Source organism: Zootoca vivipara, chromosome 1, assembly GCF_963506605.1.
Source record: "Zootoca vivipara chromosome 1, rZooViv1.1, whole genome shotgun sequence".
Taxonomy (NCBI): domain Eukaryota; kingdom Metazoa; phylum Chordata; class Lepidosauria; order Squamata; family Lacertidae; genus Zootoca; species Zootoca vivipara.
The window spans coordinates 90,293,963-90,319,353 of record NC_083276.1 but is presented as its reverse complement, the minus strand read 5'-3'; the positions used below and the strand labels follow the sequence as shown (position 1 = coordinate 90,319,353).

Genomic DNA, 25,391 nt, shown 5'->3' with positions numbered 1-25,391 from the left:
TCACCTTCTCTGAAACCCTCCCTGCTGCATGCTAGCACGGAGCAGCCGTATCCCCCGACCCAGCGTGAGTCAGGGGTGCAGCCGCGATACCAGCCGTGAGAGCAGCCGAGATACAAGCCCTGCTCGGGGCTTCCCTCCACTTGGTGAGTACCTGCAGGCGCTGGAGCTTCTAAGGGCCCTTCCTTCTCCTCCCCCTTTTTCGTGGCTTAGTCAAGACATCACTAGGTGGAATGAGCTTGTTTTACTCTCTCTCTTCTTTTTTTTAATTGTAAAAAAAAACCCACAAAAAACTTCCCAACACTCCCTGTTTCCGACCCTCACTTCTTTCTCTTCCTTTCTGCATGCTTAAATCCTGCTTTCCTTTAGTAGGAAGATCCTTCCATCTTAAAATAATAATCATTTTGTTATAGTTTCCAAGTTCTTTTAACAGCATTTGATCAACAATGGTTTTGACAAATCCAGCACTTCTGAAAGCAGCTAGCCTTCATCACTTCAGGGAAGAGTGATGCTGCCTCAAAGCATGAGCTGGTGGCATTTAGATCCAATGTAATATTGGCTTTCCCGGGGTGGGGTGGGGATTTAGAAAGTGTGTTCACATTTTCTTTCCCCCTCTTCCAATATGCACTCCATCCTGTGGCTTGCATGCATGCAGTATCAAGATTGCTATCGCAGGGTAACTCCATTCCCAGCTGTAATTGCTATTAAAATGCCCTGTGTTTATAGGGCATAATGGATTCATCATAATTTCATCAAAGTTCCACAGTCTTGCTTTTAAAATTATGATCCAACAACCCTAGTCCAAAGAAAAACCTGTGCTCCCAAATAAGTAGTGCAATGTCTTGGTTCTTTGAAATTAATGCTTTATATTGTATTTATTGGTTAATTAGTTGTGCGAGATATTCTGAAGGAAACTGAGCATCCTGAAGCCTTGAAAGGCATCAGTTGATTTTGTAGAAGTATTCAGTCTGAATATAAAATCCCATTCCAGTATCTTCTACAATGTATGGTACTTGTGACTTGCTTAAAGCAGACAGGTAGTTTGTGATCATGTACCAAGAGCTAAGTTTTATTCAGAGTAGACCAGTGTGTCGTAGAGCAGGCATAGGCAACCTTCGGCCCTCCAGATGCTTTGGACTACAATTCCCATCATCCCTGACCACTGGTCCTGTTAGCTAGGGATCATGGGAGTTGTAGGCCAAAACATCTGGAGGGCCGAAGGTTGCCTTTGCCTGTCGTAGAGGTTGGAGTGCTGGACTAGGAACTTGGGAGACCAGGGTTCAAATACCCACTCGGCCTTCATGAAGCTCACTGAGTGACCTTGAGCCAGTCACTGCTTCTCAGCCTAATCTACCTTTCAGGGTTGTTGTGGGGATTCAATGAGGAGGGGGGGGAACCAAGTACAGACCACCATGAGCTCTATGGAGAAAAAAGGTGGGATAGAAATGAACATGACTAAGTTAGGGCCACTGGTTTCAATGGGTCTACTCTGAGTAAGACATAATTGAGTACCACTCTCTATGTTTCGCATTTTAGCACTATATGCCCAACGCTCTTTGGGATTTCATAGTGGAGGAAAGCAAATGTCCATAAGGACATGATACTGTAACCCTGCTGTGTGTGACACCTGTAGAGGCTAGTTTCTAACATTGCTGATGGGAAAAGGAGTCTTTTAACCATGAGCTTTCAGATCCACATCCAGAGCACAGCTGTAGGCCTCAGACACTGGTGACGATATCTTTTAGAGGTGTCCAAATGTGAGCAGTTTAGAATGATTCAGTCTGCCATCTTGATTCAAAATGGCATCCAACTGAATCCAAATCTAGGGGCAGGGAAAACATTCTCCTCAATCTCAGCTGCCATCATGCAAAAATTGGTTACTGTCCTGCCTTTAAAAAAGAAAGGTCTGGTCACAAGCCAGAATGTGAGGTTAACACAAGAAGCAAGGTCCAGAAGCAGTCCAAGGACAAAACACGGGAAGTCCAATCAAGGCACATCAAGGATGTTGTTCCAGCACTTCCTTCCAGAAACGGGAAGCTTTTACTCATGAACCTTCATAGCATTCAGGCACTCCAGCTCACTAGGTCTACACTTATAGACTCCAGAGCTCCCCTGGACTCAGTAGCAGCTCAGCTTCTGTTTGGGGGCCCTCTGTGTCTTGTGGAGGGTGATGGGATGCCTTGAACTCTGAAGGCCCCAGATCCAGCCTGCTCCTCTGTAGCATTTGCTTTGGGAGGATCAGGTCCTTTTCTGAAGAGAATTCTTCTACTTGATAAGTGACTATTGCTGCCATTATATACATAGGTGAATCAGAAAACCTTCCTACTCACTGTTGATAATTAAAATTTCTCTAGTTCAGTGGCCTGTTATAGCTAAAACAAGGTTGGGGGTTTGTGTGTTCAGGAACCATCCTCTCCTCTTTAATTAAGATTTATTAATATTAAACTGAATTCTGGAATGTTTCAGATAACTTTCTAAAGGATGATTAAGCAATGGCTTTAAAAGGTCAGAGCAAAAACACAAACCCTGTCTTCTTAGCCTCGTCTTGCCAATGTTTGAGAGTGTTTACCCATTGGGCTAGGAGAAAGGGGGGTGCATTTGTTGCTGCATAGCCTGGCAATGCTCAATGCAACATGTGGAGCACAGCATGGAAATTCAGGGGAATCTCTCTGCATTGCCTAAGCATTTGGGAGACTCTTCTGTTGTTCTGTGACTCAGTTCTTGGGCTGCAAAGTTTGCAAACAGGCACAGAAAAAATGAATTTAAGGGAGCAGTTGTGTTCTCTCTCTGTGTGTGTGTGTCTGATATTGGAACCAAATATTTATGTTGTTTTTTTCCAGTTATATACTGTAACTAAAAACTAAAACCCAAAGAGGTCTTAGTGGTGCATGTGCATGTATCAAATGTACCATTTTAGAAACTTTTCAACTGTTAATGCAAAGCTGTATGCTTTTCTTACTGTCCAAGTATACAACTGATTGTACATATCCCTAGCATTTAACATATGCAAATTTATATATTTTTCTTCTAGTAAGGCAAGATAAGAACAAAAAACTGCTGTTAGTGATAATCTAAATCAAAATTCAATTTTAAGAGTTTAATAGCATTTTATATAAAATGCAACTATAGACTTTGAAATAGATTTGCTAAATAATGTTAGTACTGCCCTGGCTCATCTCCCGGTTTGCACATCACATTATATTAATAGTTTATTTGGGCAACACAGCAAGCCAGACTCTTGACTTGTTTTGTATGCAGCATGGTAGCAGCGGTATGCGGGGATGAGAACTATGGGAACTTTCTAGCAGCAATTTTTCATTTTTCTATAATGTGACATGCAAAATGGGCCCACATACAGATATCTGAAACATCCAAGATGGGATCAAATGGAGAGTATATGAAATGCATCAACAAATTAGCAGGGTTTATCTTTGCTATCTTACATCAACCACCAGATTCTCTACTCTATTATTGCTTAGACTCTTTTAGTTGTTAAAGTGAAGGGTGCTCTTTCAGATCCAAAACTGAGTTCAGAACTAGTGAATGCATGAGCGTGCATGCAGTACAACTGCAGATTGAGCAGCTGAATAAATAAGCGGTGAAAGTATTTAAATGACACTTTCCCCAGACAAATCTGCTTCTTTCCGCAGTATAATGTGTGACCTATTTGATTTTTGCATTTATCGATACATCACTATGATATAAACTCTTCATTGTCTTAGATCCAAAGGTAAGTATACTATGGCCTATTGGCACTTGTGAATTATTTAAATGACTAGTTGTCAGTGCTGGTGCCTTTTACTTTTTGGGTGCTTGAATGTTTTCCAGCCACGAAACTGACCTCAGGACTCTATATTCAGTGTAAAGCCTGTAACTAACATTAATGATTCAAATCTCTTCTCAAATCCAGATTTGCTCTTTTCCGTACTGTAGCTGTATGTTGTCCAGACCATATGGATGTATGAGGTTGCGCAGTACCCTAATTAGACTCTTGACAGAGCACTTGCTTTAAATGCAGAAGTTCCCAAGTTCCTGGCACTCACTGCTAATGGATTCTGGGTTAGCAGAACTGGGAAAATTCCTCTGCCTGGGGAATGGGAGAGATGCTGCCCGTAAGAGGGAGCCTGAATATGTCTATGGTAGCCTCATATGTTCAGTTTTAATAGGTTACCTGTTTTGTGGTACTGGGGATATAATTCCTACAGCAAATATATGTCATGAAAGTTATTTCCCTATGTTATCTTTCCCCTCCTTTCCGGCACTGTCGGTTTGTTCCTGAACTACAAATAGTCTTTTTATTGACCATGGGTTTGCATCTATGAATGAAACTACTGAGGTTTAACACTTGCAAGCACAATTTCTAAGGATTCATTGCGATTCCGCCATAGGATTTAGACGGACCACACCTAAATCCTATTGCTTCCAAGTTGACCATTTCATGTTTTCATCAGTGATTCTCCTGAACCCAGCAGGTGATTCATGCTTATCAGTCTCTGCTGGACTGCTAGTAACTCAGAAATCTCGAAAGGGGTCCCTTCTGTTTTTCATGCATCATGCCCCATAGCCGAGGGGGGGGGTGAGCAAGGGAGCTTTGGGTGTTGGTCCGGCACTCGATTTATATGTCCATTCATATGCAATGCCATTTCCTTTTTCACTATGTAACGCCAGTGTTGGTATTAATCATGTGCATCCTCTTTGGACTTTGGCACTTTTCTGTCTTGAGTACATGTGTGTTAATCCTGTGGGTGTTGCCATTCCTTCTACTTGCAGCCTCTCGACGTCATTCCAGGTCCACTAGCGCTCTCTCCACTGCTGATTCTGTTGGGCAGTCAGGTGAACAAGTGCTAACTGCATGAGTCTGCTTCTTAATGGTGTCTTTTTATTGCCATTTTAACATTTGCAGTCACAAACGTCGCTCTCCATTTAGCATGTGCTTCTTCTTTTTTACCACCACCGCCAACATCATAGGCTTTCTTTCTTTCCTTTTAAACATGCTTTTGTCACTTTTAAGTTCTGAATGTGTTTTTTGAAAAGGTGGGTTGCGTTTCTTTTGCATACGGTTATTCCTGGAAAGGAAACAATGTTAAAATGGCGATTCAGGGCTTTGTTGATGTATCTTCTATGCATTTGTTCAGACAGATTGCATAGTATTTTGGGGCATGCTGAACAGCAGCCACGGGAAGCGCATAACATCACTTGGAGCTGCAATTTTCTAATGCTCAATAAATAAATGGCAGAGTTGACCAGCAGCAAGGATGTGGCTCAAAATTCAGTTGTACAGTGTATCTCTCTGGTGTGCAAATAGCAAAAGGTGGCAGATTTGGTAGAATTTGTCTCAAAATGGGTGTCATTGAGAAATTATTTGGGATTTGCTTTGTGCTCTTCTGAAACTTTACTGGAGAACTTCATTCATATCTCTGAAATGGGCTTTAGTGCACTGAAAATATACTCTTCTGGAGTAAGGGACTGACAAGCTCAGAACTTGTCCCAATAGAAACATATATTGCATCGTCACCCATCTCATGGGTTCTGCCCATTTGCTAAAAGTAGGGCATATAACTGCATGGCACCTTGTAACTTAAGGTGAGTTTAATTTAGTTGTTTCTGCTGGGTATTTTAAAGGCTTACGACATGATTTATTTTACCATTCTGATTATCCACATCTTTTTAAAAAAACTATCTTCCCTTTTCTAATGCAGTCTTAATTTTGCTTGATAACATGTGACAGATAGAATTCCGTTCTGGTTTTTATGAAAATTGTGAGCATTTCAGCTGGCATTGCTGGAGCTAGAGTTTCACCCTTTACCAACTTACACAAGTGATCTTTTCACTTGGAAGTTAATTCCCCAGTAGCATGCCCTTTTCCTGGAGGGTGGCCATAACCACACTGGGATGCAAAGTTTTCTTTTACTTCGTGATTTGTCAAAGAATTGTTCAGTATTGGAGCTCTTGCCAGTGTGGGGTGGGATCCTGATGTATTAAATCAAGTTGGTGATTACTTTCTGGGCAAGAGTCCTAGATTTATGTATGTTTTCTGGAGCAAATTTGGTTGCACATACCTCTTTGATCACTTTCTTGTTCATTCGCATGTCACGAAATTAGCCTAGTAAGCGGCATGTGGCACATTCTGGGGCCAATTTATCATGTTTGAAAGTGCAACCAGTTCCTTGATTTGGGGAGGCAAATAACAATAGAAATAAATTCCTATGTACCTTTCAGTGGGGCAACACTATGGCAGTTCTATATTTCAATGGTGGATATTCCACAAATAGTAGAAATGTTACCCTAATCCATGACCCAGCTGAATTTCAGCACTTTTAAACCCCATGCAGATTAGTGGTTCATTTCTTTCATTGAAACAAATGAAAGTGGTTAGCTTTGGCTGGATCATACACTTCATTTTACCTCTGCTGTTACTGAAATGTTGGAAGATGCAAATCTAGGGGTGAAATTCTGGCTTTCAGTGAGACTTGAGCAATGCCACCTGATCCAAAGACATAAGACATATTTGTAGATTCTCTGAAGCCTCCTACTCAAATAGTTCCACTGAACAGTGGAGGGCTTTAACAAAGTAGGTAGATTATGGGATTGTGGCTATTATATTGCACCAGATACTTACGAAATTATGGTTGACTGGTACAAATCTTCATAGCAGTGCATTTGGCTTGGCACTTCATATGCATTGTCACATTTCCACCAGGTCTTTCTACTTGAAGATCTACTTGAAACAAAAATGATGTTTGAAGCAAGTATTTGTGCTGCTTCTGCAACTAGGTGCATTAAAAAAGGGAATAGTAATAACATGCAGTTTTTATTTCCGTGTAAACATCATCAGTCAATTGCTTTTGGAAAAAGCTTTTCATTAAAAAAACATTTAATTTTCGCATGTAGTCTACTTTTATTTTTAGAAAATGTGCTTGTTGTAAATTTAAAATGTCTTATCTTGGTCACACATTTTGAAAAATGAAAAACTTTTGGTTTAATTGCCCCAATGCTTAGAAAATTATTGGTTTTGGCCTCTTAACATCGATTCTTCCTTTATGCCATAGTTGATCTGATCTTGCTTCCCTTCCTGCAGACTCAAACAAATATCGAATGCAAAAGTTGAATGCAACTTTTATGAGAGAAGATTGCAGAGTTCACAGAGCTCACAAATGATTTTTCCTCTTGAACTTACTCTGTTTATGCCTAGGTTCCTGCGTCAATTGTTATTGGGTCTGCACACCCCCATTAAACCTTGCAATAAATTCCTATTCATTAGAGATGAAAGCATGAAGCTACTTAAGCAAATACTGTTTCTACTTAGTGTGCCCTAAAATATTTGCATGCAAACCACCTTTTTATCACTTATTGCACTGTTGCAAATTATATGGTTCAGTAGTGCAGATTATCATTGTCCTGATCTAGCAAGGGAAATATGCAAGGGCACTGCCTTCTGCTGTTGCAGGTAGTTCAGATCCATACACTCATCCACTTTGTGATGCTGATTGGGCCCCACTGAACGGACTAGGGATATACACCACCATTCAACATCAGTTGTTGTGCACAGCTAATTGCCTACAGCTACAGTAGGATTGGGATGCCATTTTTCTACATTACTACATTACTGTTGCTTTTAAAAAGCTCAAACACTCTGATTTTTATTTGATTGATAACCTATGCTAGCTGTTGAAAAAAAAATCTTTTTGAAATTCATTCTATCATTATTACAGTCTTTGTTCTATAAAACTGTGAAACCCAGATTCAGATGTAATGCTTAGCCAAACCATGGCTTACCTCTGTGTAGCCCATCAACGGTAGGGCCACAGTCTTTACTCTGGAATCCGCATGTTTGCTAGATCGTGCTAAGCCATGTCCTGAGCCACTGTCAGAGTAATTCTTAGCTATTATAGAGCAGGCATAGGCAACCTTGGCTCGCCAGATGTTTTGGAACTACAACTCCCATGATTCCTGACCACTGGGATCATGGGAGTTGTAGTTCCAAAACATCTGGCGAGCCAAGGTTGCCTATGCCTGCTATAGAGTATTTTTAAAAGTACACATTGCAGGACCTGCAAAAAAAGAAAGGAAAGGAAATTAATGGAATACTAGTGACCATTTTTCTCTTAAAACACACACGCATAACACACACACACACACACACACACACACACACACACACACACACGAAAATTATGTTGTGGTACTCATGCATCTTCCTTTGAACAATGAGTGATATCCAGAGGTTGTTTCATTAAAAAATACACCATAAACGAGATCAACTCCCTCCCCTCCGCTTCTTGATAGGAAAGTATACTGGTGACTTGTCCAGTGCTATACCTGGGATCCTAGCTAGCTATGTAACAGAACACTACATTTTGACAAGTCTGTTGTGGTGCTAACAAAACAAAACAGTGCCTGATAATAATTAAAGCCATGGTGAGAGTTCCCTCTCTGTGTCGGTTCATCCCTGGCCAGCAGCCTTATTAATATTCCAAGGGACTGTGAACTCCCCTAATGATGCCTTTCAATATTGTCTTTTGTGCAGACCGGTTTGGGCTTGGACAGCCAGGCAGGTTGCCTGCCTCTATGAATGCAATGCGAGTCCTCAGCACAAGCACAGATCTGGAGGCTGCTGTGGCGGATGCACTGGTAAGAAGGAAAACACAATGCTACCAACACCAGAAACTGACTTAAAGCTACCTCTTGTACGTACATTCTCCCATTTCTTGATTATAACTGTTCCTTTTTAATGTGCCAGTGCGCGACACTGCCTAAATGTCTGTCTGGGAGTTTGGCATATGTGGAATAAAGTTAGTTAATGCACAACCGTTCTGCACAAGAGGCAGAGCTGTTGTGATTGCTGGCATTGGAGCTGAGAAGATTGACACTAGTAGTCTCAGATAGAAGTGAAGAGTTGCAAGCATTAACGGTTTGATCCTAACTACCCTTATGTGGAAGTAAGCCTCATTTACTGTATTTGGATGAGTCATATTCCATCTAAATACACTTAGGATCACAGCCAAAGTCTCTAAACTACTGTCTGCTCTGTTCAACATGGTAGATGAGGTGCATTAGCTGTGGCTTCTTCAGCTGTAAGACAGTAAGGACTTGTGTCTCTAGTTCTAGATATTTCAGGTTTGATTTCCAGCACAGTAGGTGCCCCTGGTGTGGTTGGTATCTGGGGTTGCCCTCAAATCCCCCACTGATGCTCACCAAGGCCCCTGCCCCTCCCTATTTTATTTTATTCTTTTTACTTTGGGAGGAGTGTTTGGTTGGGAAGTTTCCTGATTGGGGGGGGGGTGTTACCTGCTTTTTTGCTCTGTGTTTTACGTGTTTGGGAATGTGTGTGTGTTTAACTCTTTTGGGGGGATGGATAGATAGATAGATAGATAGATAGATAGATAGATAGATAGATAGATAGATAGATAGAGAAATAGAGAAATTGATAGATGGGTGGGTGGGTCTGAGTATTGCTGTTACTTCTGTGAAATGGGTATTTTACAGGTTGCTCGATGCATTTGGAAGGCAAAAAATTGAATCTCTTTTCCTTGGGAACTTGTGAGAATTGTGGCTCTGTGAGGGGAATAGGGGTCTCCTGACAACTCTCACCACCCTTAACAAAATACAACTCTCAGGATCCTTTGCGGGAAGCTGTGACAATTTAAAGTGGTATCGTAGTGTTTATATGTGTGGCGTGAATGACGCCTTAGATGCTCCTCAGTTCCAGAAAATAATCCATTAAGTGCATCTAAGTACAATGTGTTCTTCTATGACTGACACTGTGGGCTTGATTCTAGCTCCTAGACTATGGGTCCACCTAGCTCAGTATTTTTTTACTGAATGAAAATGTTCATCCATGACTGACTTTGTTTTCTCACCCACGACTGAAGAGCTTCCATTAGAATGGATAGCTAGTGAGACCTCCAGTACTTCAGTACAAGCTGTCTCTTGTGTTTGTTAAAGTTGACAGGGAACTACTGGCCCTGAGGTGCAGCTTGTGAATTATACACTCTCTCTCCCATGTCTCAATAAAATCATAAATCCATAAAGAAAGGGCTGTAATGAAGTTGGGGGCCCTATTTTTCCCCAAAATAAATTTTCAGATTACCCTGTCAGCGGAAGCATACATGCGTCAGTTATTTTAATCTGTCTAAAGACTGACAGGGGAAAGGTTCCTGCAGTCTCTGCCCTCAACAAGTATATCATAAAATCAATTCTCCCCATGGAACACAGAGACAATTTGTTTCTACTTCAAGGTAGTGGTATTTTGCATCACTGGCTAGCAATGCAAGCCCAATCCAGAAAACCCCAGAGCTGGTAAAATAGGGCCTTCTCATACTGAAGATATGCAGAGCAGCAGACCAGTCATCTGTTTATTGAAACCCTGTTTGACAGATACCCAGGTCCAGCTGATGTTGCAGTAGAACAAGAATACCTCCAAAGCCCTCTTTCAGTTCAATTTTGCTGTTTTTCTTATCGTTGTTACTATTGTGAACAGGCAACTGTTTTACTTTTGGTAGCCAGTCTCCTGCCTTTCTCGGTTTCTCACTGAAAAAAATCCCCTACTATCTAGTAGTCTTTCTGACAAAAGCAGCATTCTCTGCTCCCTGCCCCCCCCCACCTTGGTATCTGAGGAGTCTAGATGCTGCTCCAAAAAGGCTTTATGCCACCAAACAAGATTTCAAACAAAGCCCCGCAGGTCAAATTCTCTGTCCTGGCACACACTAATTTCTGTACCTGTAAAAAGAGACAACTGAACTTGGTCAAAAGAAACATCTTTGTTTCTGCCTAGCAAACGTGCCATCGGTGTACAGAACCAGCCTTGTTGATTTGAAGGTCAATGAGAAACATTGGGATTAAGGGATTTCACATTCAGGGGAAGAAATAAGTCCCAGCTGGCTATGAGAGAGGGAGGGAGCTCTGGGAGACCATAGTGCAGGCATAGGCAAACTCGGCCCTCCAGATGTTTTGGGACTACAACTCCCATCATCCCTAGCTAACAGGACCAGTGGTCAGGGATGATGGGGGTTGTAGTCCCAAAACATCTGGAAGGCCGAGTTTGCCTATCCCTGCCATAGTGTATTTGAACAACTTCAGAGAAAAAATAGCTCTTAGTTATTTGCTTTTCTGTGAGAATAGAGAGCGTGCTATCTCTTCCTCGTCTTGGATTCTGTGTCTGTGGGCTGGTAAGAGATAACATGTCCTCAAATGCCACCTTGAGGAGAACAGAAACTTAGGGGTGATAATCAGGACTGAAATTCTTTCTTATTGGAGTTGTATAAAAGTGTCAGAATGGCATAGGATAATGTTGGCTTTAAGTGGAGGCAGAATGCTAAGTGTGCATCACCTATGCTTGAATCGAAGAGGACTTAGGTTGCATTGGGAAGTGAGATCAGAAGAGCAATCTGTTTGGTGCCATGCTCTGAACCCATTTTAATTTTGTGTTGCTTGAAGTAAATCTGGCTGAATTTATATTTTAATTTGCTGAGACACATTTGCTTGTACATTTTTGTTGCAAGTGCAATCCCTGCATAAGCTTCTGACATAATTCTCTTATGCTTTCTCCCGCCCTTCAATCTTTTCCTGCATACAGCTCTTAGGAGACTCCAGAAGCAAGGTACTAGTGCCTGATTTTTTGACTTTTTGTTGTTGTTTGGTTCTTTTCCTTTTCCTTCCCCCCCCCTTTTTGCTTTTCCCGTTACAGAATTCATATGGTGTTATAATTATTCTGATATGTTAGATCCCAGATCTAGAGTCCTATCAAGCTGCAGAATTGGGACCTCAGAAACACATTCTGTATCATTCACTTAGTGTCTGTGTGTGTGTCAAAGAAAACAAGAAAAGCCAAGGGGAAAAAAATCTCTTTAATGAATTATGCAAATAAAACATTACTATTGTGATGTGTATATGCATTTATGCTAAATTATGTAGAGGGTGGGAAAGATAAGGAAATCAGGTGTAATACATAGCTCTGAAAATAATAGTTATTTGATGTTGCGTAGCACAGTTAGTTAGGTATCTCTAGCAAGGGAGCACATTCCATAAAGTTAACTGTTGTTTTTTTTTTTTTGCTATATTCTGCCTTTCCACCATGCTCAAGGCGGCTTACAACATGAAAATAATACAGAACTACAACATAGCAAAAGTAGTCAGAAACCATAAATAAAATATTTTAAAATACACAGCCAAACTGAACAGTTTCCACATAAATCACAACAGGATCTAAAATAAAGATACAAAAAACCAACAGCAACAACCCCCCCCCCCTCACCAAACAACACTCCAGCCCAAGAGTGTTTAGTTCAGCTGGAGTCACTCAGGGCTCTGCCCTCCCAGGCCAGGTGGGAAAAGGCCTGCAAGGCAGGGAGAAGGTCTTCTAGGAACACACAGGAAAGATGGCCCCTCATTTGGCATATAGCTACCCTTCTTCATAAGGCACTGTCACCCACTCACATTATGTGACAATATGGACTATATCCAAAGTAAGTATGAATTTTCAAAGTAGCCTATTGCACTCTAGTGATAGCCTCTAGGTTTCCATAAATATACACAAGAACCTCTCCTAATGCTAATTTTTGGACACCTGGATCTTATGCTGATGCCAGCAAGTGGGCGGCGGGGGGTGGGGGGTGGGGTTTCCCTGTGCTCGTCTTACACATTTTCTTGGGATTTGAACTTCATTGGGAGTAGAGAGAGTGTGCACATCTTTCCCCAATGTATACTTTGAGTAGCTTTTACGGAGTGTGATGTAATTATTTCAGAAATTCATTTATTATTGCTAAATACCTTATTTGCAAAACTAGGCTTTCAAGACATTGGTTTTCACTAAAAGAAATTTGTATTGGCATAATCATGACTCCTGTTTATTAATGAAGAACCAACAAACACTTAAAACCATAAATATGGCAAGCTGTATAAAATCTGAATTTATATAGGTGAATTTGGAGGCAATCCTTGTTATTTATATACAAAACAATATCAGCAACAGAATATTTCTCTTTTTCCAGTTTAAATCACTGGCTTGTTAGCTACATGTTTTATCTCCACAGTTCTTTTCTATATTAGTATTTATGAAATCTCATTATCGGTAATTTCTTCTTTCATAGGGCCTTTTCTGTTATCACTGCTTATATTTTGTCCTTTTTAGGGCAGTCTATGCCACTCTTCACTAAGGCTCCTGATGCAGTTTAATTGTGGTTTAAATGTTTTTTATGCCATAATCATCAGCAGGGTCAAACAGCCTTCTTTGGTGTTAAATTCCTAGTTTTTGCTTTAATGTGATTATGTGGAACCTACTAAGTTCAGGATTAATTTCCCCCCCACCAGAAAAAGCCAGTGAGACGAAGGTATGAGCCATATGGGATGTATTCTGATGATGATGCAAACAGTGACGCATCAAGTGCTTGCTCAGAGCGCTCCTACGGTTCCCGAAATGGAGGTATCCCACACTATCTGCGGCAGACGGAAGATGTGGCCGAGGTCTTAAATCACTGTGCAAGTTCCAACTGGTCTGAGAGGAAAGAGGGGCTAATAGGTCTACAAAACTTATTGAAGAGCCAGAGGACACTGAGGTAATTGTTTTAGTAAGTTTAAGAGAGGTTTTATTTATTTATTTATTTAATTTCTATACTGCCCTTTCTTTTTAACTCAGGATTAAGGAATGCCCTTGAGTGAATGAGTGTGTGTGTGTGTTGTGGAGGTTTTTAAGCAGAGGTTGGATGGCTATCTGTCATGGATGCTTAAGCTGAGATTCATTCATTTCAGGGGGTTGGGCTAGATGACCCTTGGGGTTCCTTAGAATCATAGAACTGTACAGTTCAGTGATAATAAAAGGTTCTGCAGCAGGAAAAATCAAGAGGAAAGCCCGATCAGCCATATGCCAAACAGCAAACAAACAGAGGGCAGGTGATCACCCTAAACCAGTGATAGCCAAACTTGGCCCTCCAGCTGTTTTTGGACTACAACTCCCATCATCCCTAGCTAACAGGACCAGTGGTCAGGGATGATGGGAATTGTAGTCCCAAAACAGCTGGAGGGCCGAGTTTGGCCATCGCTGCCCTAAACTAAAAGGCCGCCAGAATGGCATTTGCAATCTCCCTAAAGCAGGGAAGAGGCTAAGTTCTCCTTCTGAGTGAGTGCTGCAGCCAAGGAAGCGTTGTCCCATGTGACCACCTGGCGTACTTCTAATACTGGTGGGTTGCAAAGCAGGGCCTCCCCAGAAGATCTCAGTGGATGGACAGAGTCATGTTGGAGAAGGCAGTCTTTGGAATATTCCAGCCCCCAAACATTTGTGGCTTTAAAGTTGGTAACCAGCAACTTAACATTGGGGCTGTGAAGTAAAGCAGTGCAGATTAAATAATTTTTGATTAATATCGTCTTAATGGTGGGCCCTGTCATCAGGCCTGCAGTAGCAATCCAAACACTCTTGAAAGGCAGCCCCCCATGGGGGAGACTCATTACACCTAACTATCATATATAATTGGCATATCCTGATTTAATAGCACCACCTATTATATTGTTTGTGAATATGCCCTATCTTAAGAACTGTATTTCATAGTACCACACATTTTGTGGTCGGACCATAAGTGTAAAATACTTCATTTCCCGCATTTTACAGATACTTTATGTCAGATCTAAAACATTCTCGTTTGGGTTTTGTGTTTCAGCCGAGTTGAGTTGAAAAGACTGTGTGAGATCTTCACACGCATGTTTGCTGACCCGCACAGCAAGGTAAAATCTTAAGTATATCTTGTAAGATAAACCTGTAATATTTTGTGAATGTACATATATTCTTATGCGTTTTGTTGGTATAAAAAAAGCTTATTATTGAAACCTTGGTTGTCTCAATCTCTTGACAGCGTCATTATGCTCTGAAACAGATTTGACTTTGTGTTTACGGTAATATTTTTAAGGCTTCTTAGTGAAGGAAGTGGGGGTATAAAGAAATTAATCTCACTACAAAATATTTGTGCATTTCTTCCTGAAGCTTGAACATTGCAGAAGTAGGGATCATTTAGGGCAGAACATTTCCTTAATATGCAGTAAGAACAGTTGTTTCAAAATATGTTACTCGCATCAATTTAACACTTAACTCTAGCCTATAATAAAACACATGTCTCAAACTTTATGTGAATGCAAAAAAAAAAAAACTTTATGTGAATGCATATATTATCTGGGTATTGGGGGAAACTGCCCTAGAGCAGTTGGCTTTGGTTCTCCGTATCTGTACTAATGAATGATTTGTTTTGTTGCATGGCCTGTTTTGCGGTGGAATTCACTACAGAGAGTAAGTGTATTCTCTTTCCTCCTCACCTCCACCCCTCCATGTCACCTCTTTTATATGTTTAATATGGCACATCCTGAAAGTTTACAGTGCTAACATTGTTTCTAAAAGTATCCCGTATCTAAAGTAGATCCCCCCTTTTTTTCTTCTTCTTTGGACATGTTTGCGGTGTTATTATAACTATTATTCCCCCCCCCCCCTTTATCTCTATATTTCTTATAGGTTTTCAGCATGTTTCTTGAAACCCTGGTAGACTTCATCATTATTCACAAGGATGATTTGCAGGATTGGCTTTTTGTCCTCCTTACACAGTTGCTCAAGAAGATGGGAGCTGACTTGCTGGGCTCAGTACAGGCAAAAGTGCAGAAAGCTCTGGATGTAACAAGGTAGTGTGTCTGCAAATAACAATGGAAGACCTGTGAACCTACCAGCAAGGTGACTTCACCGGACATTTAGACATAATGGTCCACTTTGGATATAACATGAAATCGTAGTTTAGCATCACAGGAAGAAACATACTTGGACCCCATGCACAAGCACACCCTACTTCCTACTCCTCTGATGCAACCACAACGAGGAGATCAGCAGAACATTTCTTGATTTAAACTAACCACTGTTTGTTGCAGCATTCTAGACCATGCTGTGATTAGTTTAAGCCATGGTTTATCGAAGCAAGTTAAGATCAATGTGTGGTTTTTTGGCTTGTTTTTAGTAAACCAGGAATGGGGAATCTTTGGGCCTCCAGATGTTGTTGGATTTCAACAACTAGAAATTTAATAAATGAATAGAAATGATTAAACAATTGATAACTGTTTAAACTGTGTGTGTATTCTTGAAATAAGCCACAGTTTAAACTGCAGTTCCTAGTTTGGATGTAGTAGTAAGAGACTACAGTTAGTTTCAACCGGGAAGTGGATGCTTCCAATAAAATTCTCATGGCTACATTGGGAGAGGAGAGAGTGCTTACGCTTGAATCTCGGGTAGCCTTGTTTCTCTAACACTAAACTGGTTTAGCAGTATATCTAAACCACGCATTGTAACACCTGGTATATTTCAGGAGAGAAGCTATTTACTTTGCTTTACTACTTGAGGGAACCTTGCCGTTCATTTAAAACCAGCATAAACATATGAGCCTAGAGGTCACATCCACACCATACATTCAAGGCACTCTTCTACAACTTCAGTAGTCATGGCTTTCCGCAAAGAATCCTAGGAACTGCAGCTTGTTAAGGACTCTGAGAGTTGTTAGGAAGCCCTTCACATAACTACAGTTCCCTGCACCCTTAACAAACTATAGTTCCCAAGATTCCTTGGGCTAAGCCATGACTGTTAAAGTTGTACAAGAGTGCTTTAGATTATGACAATGGATTCTTGACAGTTTTTCAGCAGCCAATAGTCAAGGCCTATGCTTGTATTGCATAGGTTGGAAGACGTCGTTCATCAAGCACTGCGCTATAGAGCTTCCCTACCTTTTCAGAGGGCTTCCATGAAAGCCCAAATCAAAGAAACAAGGACTGCATGTAGCAGTACCCAAAGAACCATCTTTGCAAAAAAAAAAAAATTTAAAAATTGCAAAAAAACTTGAGAGTCGTCTTTTTTCTTTTTGTATTTTGTTTTTTGTGCTCCATCGCCCAGGCTGTAAGTGCTTCATGACTTCTCCATCTGAGACAGGATCTTACAAGAAAAGGAAAACTGAATGAAACAGAAAGCGGGGGAGGGGGACAACGACTATCTTTCTAGAACCTTTGTTATTGACTTAACATGAGGCATGGCTGCACACCTCAGTAAACTATAGGTGAATGCATTATGTATGAACAAGAACAAGACACAACAAGCCTGGAAGTCACCCTTATCCCACACAGCCTGGAGGACAACTTCAGAAGCTCTCATTTGCACTCTCGGTTAATCAGTTTCCCATGACATCCAAACCTGAAAGTGGCTAGTCTTAACTATGGTTAGTTTAAATAAGCCAGCTTCAGCAATTATAATTGCAAGTTGTTTGAGATTAACCATAGTTAATCTACAGGTTGTTGATCTAAATACCACAAACTGTAGTTTTGCATCATGTGCAAATGTGACCTCTTGTGTGCATAAATGTTGTGACTAGTAATGGAATTTGTTGTCATGCATTGTTTTCTTTTCTTTCCACTCTAGGGATTCTTTTCCATTTGATCAACAGTTTAATATTTTGATGAGATTTATTGTAGATCAGACCCAAACACCAAACCTTAAGGCAAGTAAAAGCTTTTGCAGTAACATTGGGAAATGCTTGCATCTGAGAACATAGTACTTGACCGCAGAAAAATGGGGAAGGTCGTCTTTTGTCCAGTGTTTATATTTTAGTGGCGTTCAGAAAATCTAGAGATGACTTTTATATATAGCAATCAGTGACCCACAGATCCTTGAATAGGAGCAGGGAAAGATCTTGGGGTTTGGGGAATTTGCAGTGTTCTATCTTACTTACAGAACTATCCCACTCACTTTAGGTAAAAGTGGCCATCCTGAAGTATATTGAGTCCTTGGCCAGACAGATGGACCCCACAGATTTTGCAAACTCCAGTGAGGCAAAACTTGCTGTTTCTAGGATCATTACTTGGACAACAGAACCAAAGAGCTCGGATGTGAGAAAGGTGAGTTAAAGCAATGACAAGGGTTAAGTGTCAGAACCTTTTAATTAATATAATAATATAAACGGTTAAAAACATTGTGAAATTGAATAGGTCAAGTAATTTGATTTTTGAAAGGCTGTATCTAAATCTGTCACCTTAGATAAAGTTTATAGCTACTTGACCATCCATTTTTGTTTTCCATAGCATTATATGAATAACCAGAAGAACTTTGTGCTCTTTTTTACATCTGACGGATCAAATGGTATCTTACTTTGACAAGAGAGAGTCAATTATTCACCATCCACAATATTTACATTCCTATTAGATAATACAAGATTCTACTCCCTAGATAGAACAGATCAAACAGCATAAAAAGTAGTAGCAACAATAGGATACAATCTTCACAGAGTAGGTGAAATATTTGAAAGGCCTGGGAGAATAGTCTTTGTCTGGTGCCTGAAAGATAACAGGGTAGGTGCCAGGTGAGCTTTCCTAGGAAGGAAGTTCCACAGATGGGGTGCTGCAGCCAAAAAAGGTCCTTCTCTGGTCATTACCTAATTCCCCTCTTAACAGTGGTAGTACTCAAAGGGCAGCATGAACAGATGTTCCACACACACACACACACACACACACACACACACACACAGTTCATACAGAATATTTATTTCATAGAATTACAAAAGAGGCACTTTGGAATTGTCTACAATAAGCAAAATACCTTTCTGTAAATATGTGCTTTGCATTACTACAGTATTATGATGTTCTGGCCCCCACCCCCATACGTTTGCACCAGATGTCAAGACTTTCCTTGCATTCTTTAAAGCTAGATTATTTGGATTAATTAATAAGAAGATTTCCACAGCAGGGCAGTGGAACCTTCTGTGTGTGTGTGTGTGTGTGTGAGAGAGAGAGAGAGAGAGAGAAAGAGTGTGTGTGTGTGTGCGTGTGTCTTTGTTGTGCTGCCAATCCTTAATGGGTTAATTTATTTGTCTCTGTGTGATAAAGAATATAGTTTTAAAGCATCTTGCTGGTGTAATAGCATTTTAGCAAGGTCTAGGAAGTTTCCAGCTCTGCCATTAGGTGTCACAATTGCTACACACAAGTTGAGAGGAATCTCACCTTGTTAAAGTTTGGATGAGAAGGAAAAGATACAGCCTGTGCATGTTAGGGAGGATAAGGCAGCAGGTGATAAAAACACAGAGAGAAACTGAAGAGAAAGGTACACTCAGAAAAACCTAAATGTCAGTGGAAAAATTACTTTAGCCAAACACAGATTTCATACAAAAGACAAAATAGGCATTTGCATACAAATACAAAAAGCATTAACTGCAAAATTTTCACAGGGAGTAAATTATGGCTATTTAATTCAATTATAAATGTTCTGAAGTCAGTTTTTGCTGTTAACACCAAATTAAAATCCGAAGCAGACAGTGAAGAGCTCTAAAGGCATCTCTTCAAACTGAATGACTGAGCAAAAAAAATGGCTGGTGAGATTCAGCACAAGTAAGAGCAAAGTAATAGGGGGTATGGAAGGAGGGCTCTTTAAATATACTTATTCATAGAAAAGCATTCTGGAGAAGTATAAAACTTGCAGTTTTCAAAAGAGGAGGGGGGAAAGGAGGTTTTAAAAACCTCTTTCATACTGGTATTTTAAAATGTGTATTTGATGCCCTTAGTACCTATAAAGATCTCTCTGTTCCTAAGCCTTGTTTCCAAAACAGTGGCCATCAGTTTTTGTTTGTTTTGAATGAGAAGCTCAAGAGCAATTTTGGCCAGTACATGCGTTTTGAGTTCTGCAAATAATAGTTTTTTAAAAAATAGGATGAGTGTTGCTTGGCAGTAGATTCTGGGCAGACAAAAGAAAATACTTCCGCACATGGTGCCTAGTTAATTTATCTAATTGCCTGTCACAAAATGTGCAGATCTCCAGTAGCTTAGATGGGTTTTTTTTTTTAAAAGGATTAGGCAATTTCATGGAGACTGGGTTTAAAATAAAGTGGCCAATGTGGTGTTTTCTCCAGATGTGATAGACTCCCTTCAGAACCACCCAGCATGGCCAGTGGTCAGGCATAATGGAAGTTGTAGTTCACAACATCTGGAGGGCAGCGCATTGGCTACCCCTGATCTAAGAAAAGCTGTTTACTATTATATCTGAGTGGAACCTCCATGTTCAGAGGAACTAGACCAGGCTTCCTCAACCTCTGCCCTCCAGATGTTTTTGGCCTAGCTAGCAGGACCAGAGATCAGGGATGCTGGGAATTATAGTCTCAAAACATCTGGAGGGCCGGGGTTGAAGAAGCCTGAGCTAGACCTTGAATACTAGTCACAACAAGAGAGGGCTTTTTCCTTCCTACCTGCTTTTGTTGGCTTCCTGGAGGCATCTGACTGTCCACAGTTGGGAACAAGGTGCTGACAATATGGATCCTTGGTCTGAATGAGCAGGGCTGTTCCATAAAAGAAAACAGAGTTTTGTTGGAAAGTGTATGTCTCTTGGACAAGTCATTCATCTGGCATTGTAGCTTTCAAAACGTGGCAGCTAAATGGCAGTCACGGCTGGTACGATGGGAGCTCCACCAATGCATCCATGGCCCTGCCTCAGTCCTGTGAAAACAGGATGCTGGGCCATGGACCTGATCCATCAGGCTCTCCTTACCTTCTTATCTGGCCTCGACCAGGACCAGAGCCTTCTCAGTACTGGCCCTGACCTGGTGGAACGCTCTGTCTCAGGAGACTAGGGCCCTGCGGGATTTGTCATCTTTTCCTAGGGCCTGCAAGACAGAGCTGTTCTGCTTGGCCTTTGGACTGACGCAGTCTGACCCCGGGGTTACCCTCCCCTAAGGTTTTAACTTATAATGGTTTTATCTTATTTGTAGATTTTTAATTTTAAAATTGAATTTCAATCATTGTATTAATCTGCATTTTAATTGAATTGTTTCTTTTATACTTGCGTTGATATTTTTTGTTGCTAGCCTCCCTGAGCCCGGTCTCGACTGGGAAGGGCGGGGTATAAATAAAATTATTATTATTATTATTATTATTATTATTATTATTATTATTATTATTATTATCCAGGTAAGCTGTAGTGATGCCAGTGCCAGGGGGACATCTCTGTGGCTCTCCATCACTGTTCTCAACACTACTGCTCAGGAAATTCACTTACCAGGCTTAGGGTAGCAATCCAATCTGCTAGCACTATTGCAGCAAAAGGCTATCTAATCAACGTTCAGGCAAATATGTGGTGTTGCTGGAGCACCATGGAGTGATGTGCTGCTTCTTTGCTACCCCGGACTGCAATCCTATACACATTTACCTATGAGTAAGCCCCACTGAAAGCATTGGGACTTCATAGACATGTATAGGATTGCGTCATTTGACATACTTGCAATTTGTATTAACATAGCTCTTGCCTAATACTCTGAGGTTCCTAAAGCTTCTTAAAGCTTACTTTGGTTTTAGGCGGGAAAAGATTTGTGAGCAATCGATTTGAGAGGTGCAGTATAAAGTCCATGCGCTTTTTCTCTCTCAAAAAAAAGAGAAAATGAAAAATAATGTTTAGCAGCAGTTTTTAAGTGGGAGTAATTGAAGTCTGATAGTACCTTTTAAGACTGCTGAGTGCTGCATGAGTAACAGGAGAATTCAGATAGAATCCAATGCCACTAAAATAATAGATGAGATCCCAGCCAAAATAAGATGTAAAAGATCTTCGTGATCAAATAGCAATTTAAATTTTGCAGCATTGGCCTCAAGTTTGAGAATTACCACCTGCTTTGAAAATGCAGCCCTGGCAAGAAACTAAAATATGCAACTGCTTTTCTGTATGGGTCACTGAAAATATTGTGCTTGCTTCTACTAAATCCTGTCCCCTTTCCTATTTGTTGACCTCAGACCATGCATAGTTGGGTAGGTGAGGATATACCAGCTAGACCATCAGCCTCATCAGGTCCTGGTGAAGGAAACTTGGAAGAGAAGTGTAAACAGGTAGATTAAAAAGTAGTGTACACTAATCATAAGGTATACTCTCTGTTTGCAGTCCAGAGTTCTAATGTAGTCTACATCATCTGTGGAGAGAAATGGGGACCTGAAATAAATATGCAGTGCTGACTGTGTGTGTCTGTGTGGCGTGTGTGCAAATAACTTGGCTTGATGTACGTTTCCTTTCACTCAAGAGTTTGAATTAGATGAACTATAATCATTACTGTCTAAAAGAAGCTCTGCAGTTAGTTGCACTGCATGATGAGTTCACATCTCAAGGTTGGGTGGAAAGGGACTGAGGGCTCCTGGCGCAAAGTTGGGGTGTGCCTGGTTTTACATCTGTGTGCAGCAGGCACACCCTTTGGGTATTAGCCCAACACAGCTCCGCCCTATTACAGGAGACAAAGGCAAAATGACATTTTTCTACGTAGAAAGACAACTTTTGTTATGCCCTTCAGTGGCATTTGAGGAATGGCAGTCTCGAGTGCAATAAGCTCCTTTACTAGAGAGAATTTTGGATTCAAATAGATGGCATTGTAATTATCCCTGGTGGGAATAGACCTGCAGTAGAAACTGTTAGGAGCCTGCTTCAGAACTGCCAAGGCAACTGAAAGGAGCAGTCATTGTCCTGTGGCTTTAGGAACAGAAGGGTTAGTCAATTCAGAAATGGGTCAAGAGGTGCTTTGAATCTGCTCTTTTCTAGGACTCCACAACCCTGAGATCTTGCTTGCCTAGGTGCACTACTGATTGCATGTAGGCATCCTCCGACAAACTAAAATTCCAGCGCTTGGATCTGCATGATCTGTCCCGAGTGCTTATGTACTTTGGCATGATTTCCTGCTTTTTCCCTATTATTTTATTGCATCTTTGATTTGTCATAATATTTTCAGTTCAGAGAATGTTCTTTTGATGAATGTTCTTCAGTTCTGTAGAACAAGATGGACAGGAGTGATTTCCACCCTCTTTCTGGGTACAGTACAGTCAGATCCTCTACGCAGCTGGAAGATGCTCTGGCCAGTGGAAGAAACTATTAGGCCTTTGTAGACAACAGATGCACATTTTCTCTTCTTCAAGTGTAACAGTTTGTTTATGGTGGATGGAAAGGATTGCCATTTAAAGACTAAATCTTAACACACCTTTGAACAGCCGGTTTAGATCCTGACAAGTGACCCTCAGGGCTGACTTCATGCCACATGTAAACAAGAAACGAGATGGCAGTTGGATAGTGAATGCTGGCTGTGGATTCCCTCCCTCCCCAAGCAAATTCCAGCACCTGTTGGCTACCGTATTGCCCACGTTTACTGAATACATCAGCTTTCAGGCCAACTGAAAATGTTCTCATGACCAGAGTACAGTCAGAATTTGTAGTTAATGTGTTGAAGCAGCAGCAGCATTTGAGGCTACTGTCCTAAAAAAACAACACACACTTACTAGGGAGTAAAATCCATTGAGCTCAGCGGGACTTACTTCTAAGTAAACATTCTTAGATTGCATTGTGTGTATATCCACATACAGTATGATGAGTCTGTTACATAGGGTTTATTCTTCAACTGAGATATTTCAGATAGACTTCATGTGCAAAAACTGACTACTCAGTAGTTCCACTGGAGTGTGGAGTGTAAGATGCTGGTCTGGAGTTTAGCTTGTTAAATGCCCTAAAAGGCTTTGTAGGGATTAGTAATTTTTGAAGGTGTGTAACATGAGATATGTACCTCTAGTAGGAAAAATACTGCATTGCTTGGGATGTATTCAGTGATGTTCCTTTGCTTATGCAAGACTCTTAGAACCAACAGAGGTCTCCATCACCACAATGTGGAGGGAAGTGATGTCCGCCTATTTTCCCATCCTCGCTGTGCTTCCCCCAACCTCCAGAGAGTTGGGGGGGGGGACCCTTTGGAACAACATGGGAGATGGCGCAGACTGCTGCACAAGGGAAGAAGAATTGGCAAAAGTCACCTCCCTTCCTTTTCTACTGATGGAAGCTGCCATTGGATCCAAGGGCTTTCTTTCAAAAAGCGACATACAAGTCTATTCTTTTGATGTGCTCTTTTAAAGCACTGCAGCTCCCCTTATTGTTTGATACCATGGTGGATTAGGTAATCCTGTTGTCTGATGCAGTAAGGCAGTTCTGAAGCCCCAAGGCCAGATGGCTGAAACAAGATATTTCATTGGACTTGGGGAGTACTTTGTGCATACACCTTTGATGCAGTTCTTGCAAAACTTCAATGGATTGATCTCACTGTTATGGATATGATTGATTGTTATAGATACTGTTAATGAATGTTAATTCCATCTAATAGTGTTTTGTGAAGCTTGTCACAAAACACTATATGTATTAATGGATCTTAATTGCATCCCATGTAATTACTCCTCAGTAGAACATAAGCAGTTTTAAAGATTGCCCTGATGTTGATTGCTGGTTTTTTTATTCCTTCCTAGGCAGCACAAATAGTCCTTATTTCTCTGTTTGAACTGAACACTCCTGAGTTTACCATGTTACTTGGTGCCTTGCCCAAAACATTCCAGGACGGTGCTACCAGGCTGCTACACAACCACCTCAAGAACTCCAGTAACACTAGTGTGGTGAGGCTGTGGCATATTTTCCTTAAGAATCAACTGAGGCATTGATTTCTGTTAAGCTGTTGATTAGCCCTGAGCAGTGTATCGATATATAGCCCAGGACCAGTATGAGTTGCAGATCACAATGTTGGTTACACATGCTGGTGAAACCGTCGTGCTCATGAGTCCCTCTGCTAGCAGCACCTGTTGGAGGGAGTCGGGAGTCTTCAGATGAGTGAAGCCCAATGCTGCTCAGGCATTGGGGCTCGCTCAGCTGGGGTAGGATGCTCCTTCCATGCCCCAGCTGAGCAAAGCCAAATGCTGCTCAGGCGTCGGGGTTGCTTAGCAGGATGGCTGTAGCCGTCCCACCCCCCAGCTGAACAGCAAGACAGGGCCTGAGGCATTGGCCCCAGCCTGCAAGGTGCTGGGGTGAAAGTGCCTCAGCTCCCGCCGTGAGATCAGCAGCAGTTTCACCCTGCGTTTTGCCATCTGGGGCCAATGCAACTTGCTTGGCTGGTGATACATTGTGATGTTGAAAACCTAATATTGCCTAGCCCCACTGTTGATCTGTTCAGAGCTAAAGCTCTGCCCTAAAATCACACAGCCTTTGTTTTACAGGATACAGTCAAACCTCAGTTGTCAAACGTAATCCGTTCCGGAAGACCGTCCAACTTTCAAAACGTTTGACAACCGAGGCGCGGCTTCTGATTGGTTGCAAGAGCTTCTTGCACTCAAGCAGAAGCCACGTCGGATGTTCAGGTTCTCAAAAATGTTTGAAAACTGGAGCATTTACTTCTGGGTTTTTGGTGCTTGGGAGCCGAAACGTACAATAATGGAGGCGTTCGGGAACTGAGGTTAGACTGCGGTGCAAAAAATACCTTTTGACAAAGTAGGTATACAATTGAATGTAATTGTACAGAAAGCACTTATGCCTTTTCAATTTCTTTAAAAATGGGCTCACTAGTTGTGAGCTTTTATAAGAAGTTTGG

The 25,391-nt window shown here is 41.2% G+C and overlaps 1 protein-coding gene across 3 annotated transcripts in view; it reads left to right on the top strand.

Annotated features, from left to right (window-relative positions):
* The window catches only part of CLASP1 (cytoplasmic linker associated protein 1), a 169,945-nt gene that overhangs the window by 107,378 nt on the left and 37,176 nt on the right, over positions 1 to 25,391 (top strand). The window contains exons 22-31 of one of the 3 annotated variants that reach the window (XM_060278738.1): positions 36 to 143; positions 4,768 to 4,830; positions 8,525 to 8,628; positions 11,573 to 11,596; positions 13,306 to 13,550; positions 14,646 to 14,709; positions 15,485 to 15,648; positions 17,417 to 17,495; positions 17,749 to 17,892; positions 24,283 to 24,426. In XM_060278738.1, coding sequence (XP_060134721.1) covers positions 36 to 143; positions 4,768 to 4,830; positions 8,525 to 8,628; positions 11,573 to 11,596; positions 13,306 to 13,550; positions 14,646 to 14,709; positions 15,485 to 15,648; positions 17,417 to 17,495; positions 17,749 to 17,892; positions 24,283 to 24,426 — 1,139 coding nt within the window. Of the gene's footprint in view, positions 1 to 35; positions 144 to 4,767; positions 4,831 to 8,524; positions 8,629 to 11,572; positions 11,597 to 13,305; positions 13,551 to 14,645; positions 14,710 to 15,484; positions 15,649 to 17,416; positions 17,496 to 17,748; positions 17,893 to 21,756; positions 21,850 to 24,282; positions 24,427 to 25,391 lie in introns of all 3 variants that reach the window. The other 2 variants (XM_035128785.2, XM_035128806.2) reach the window with 2 other exon arrangements.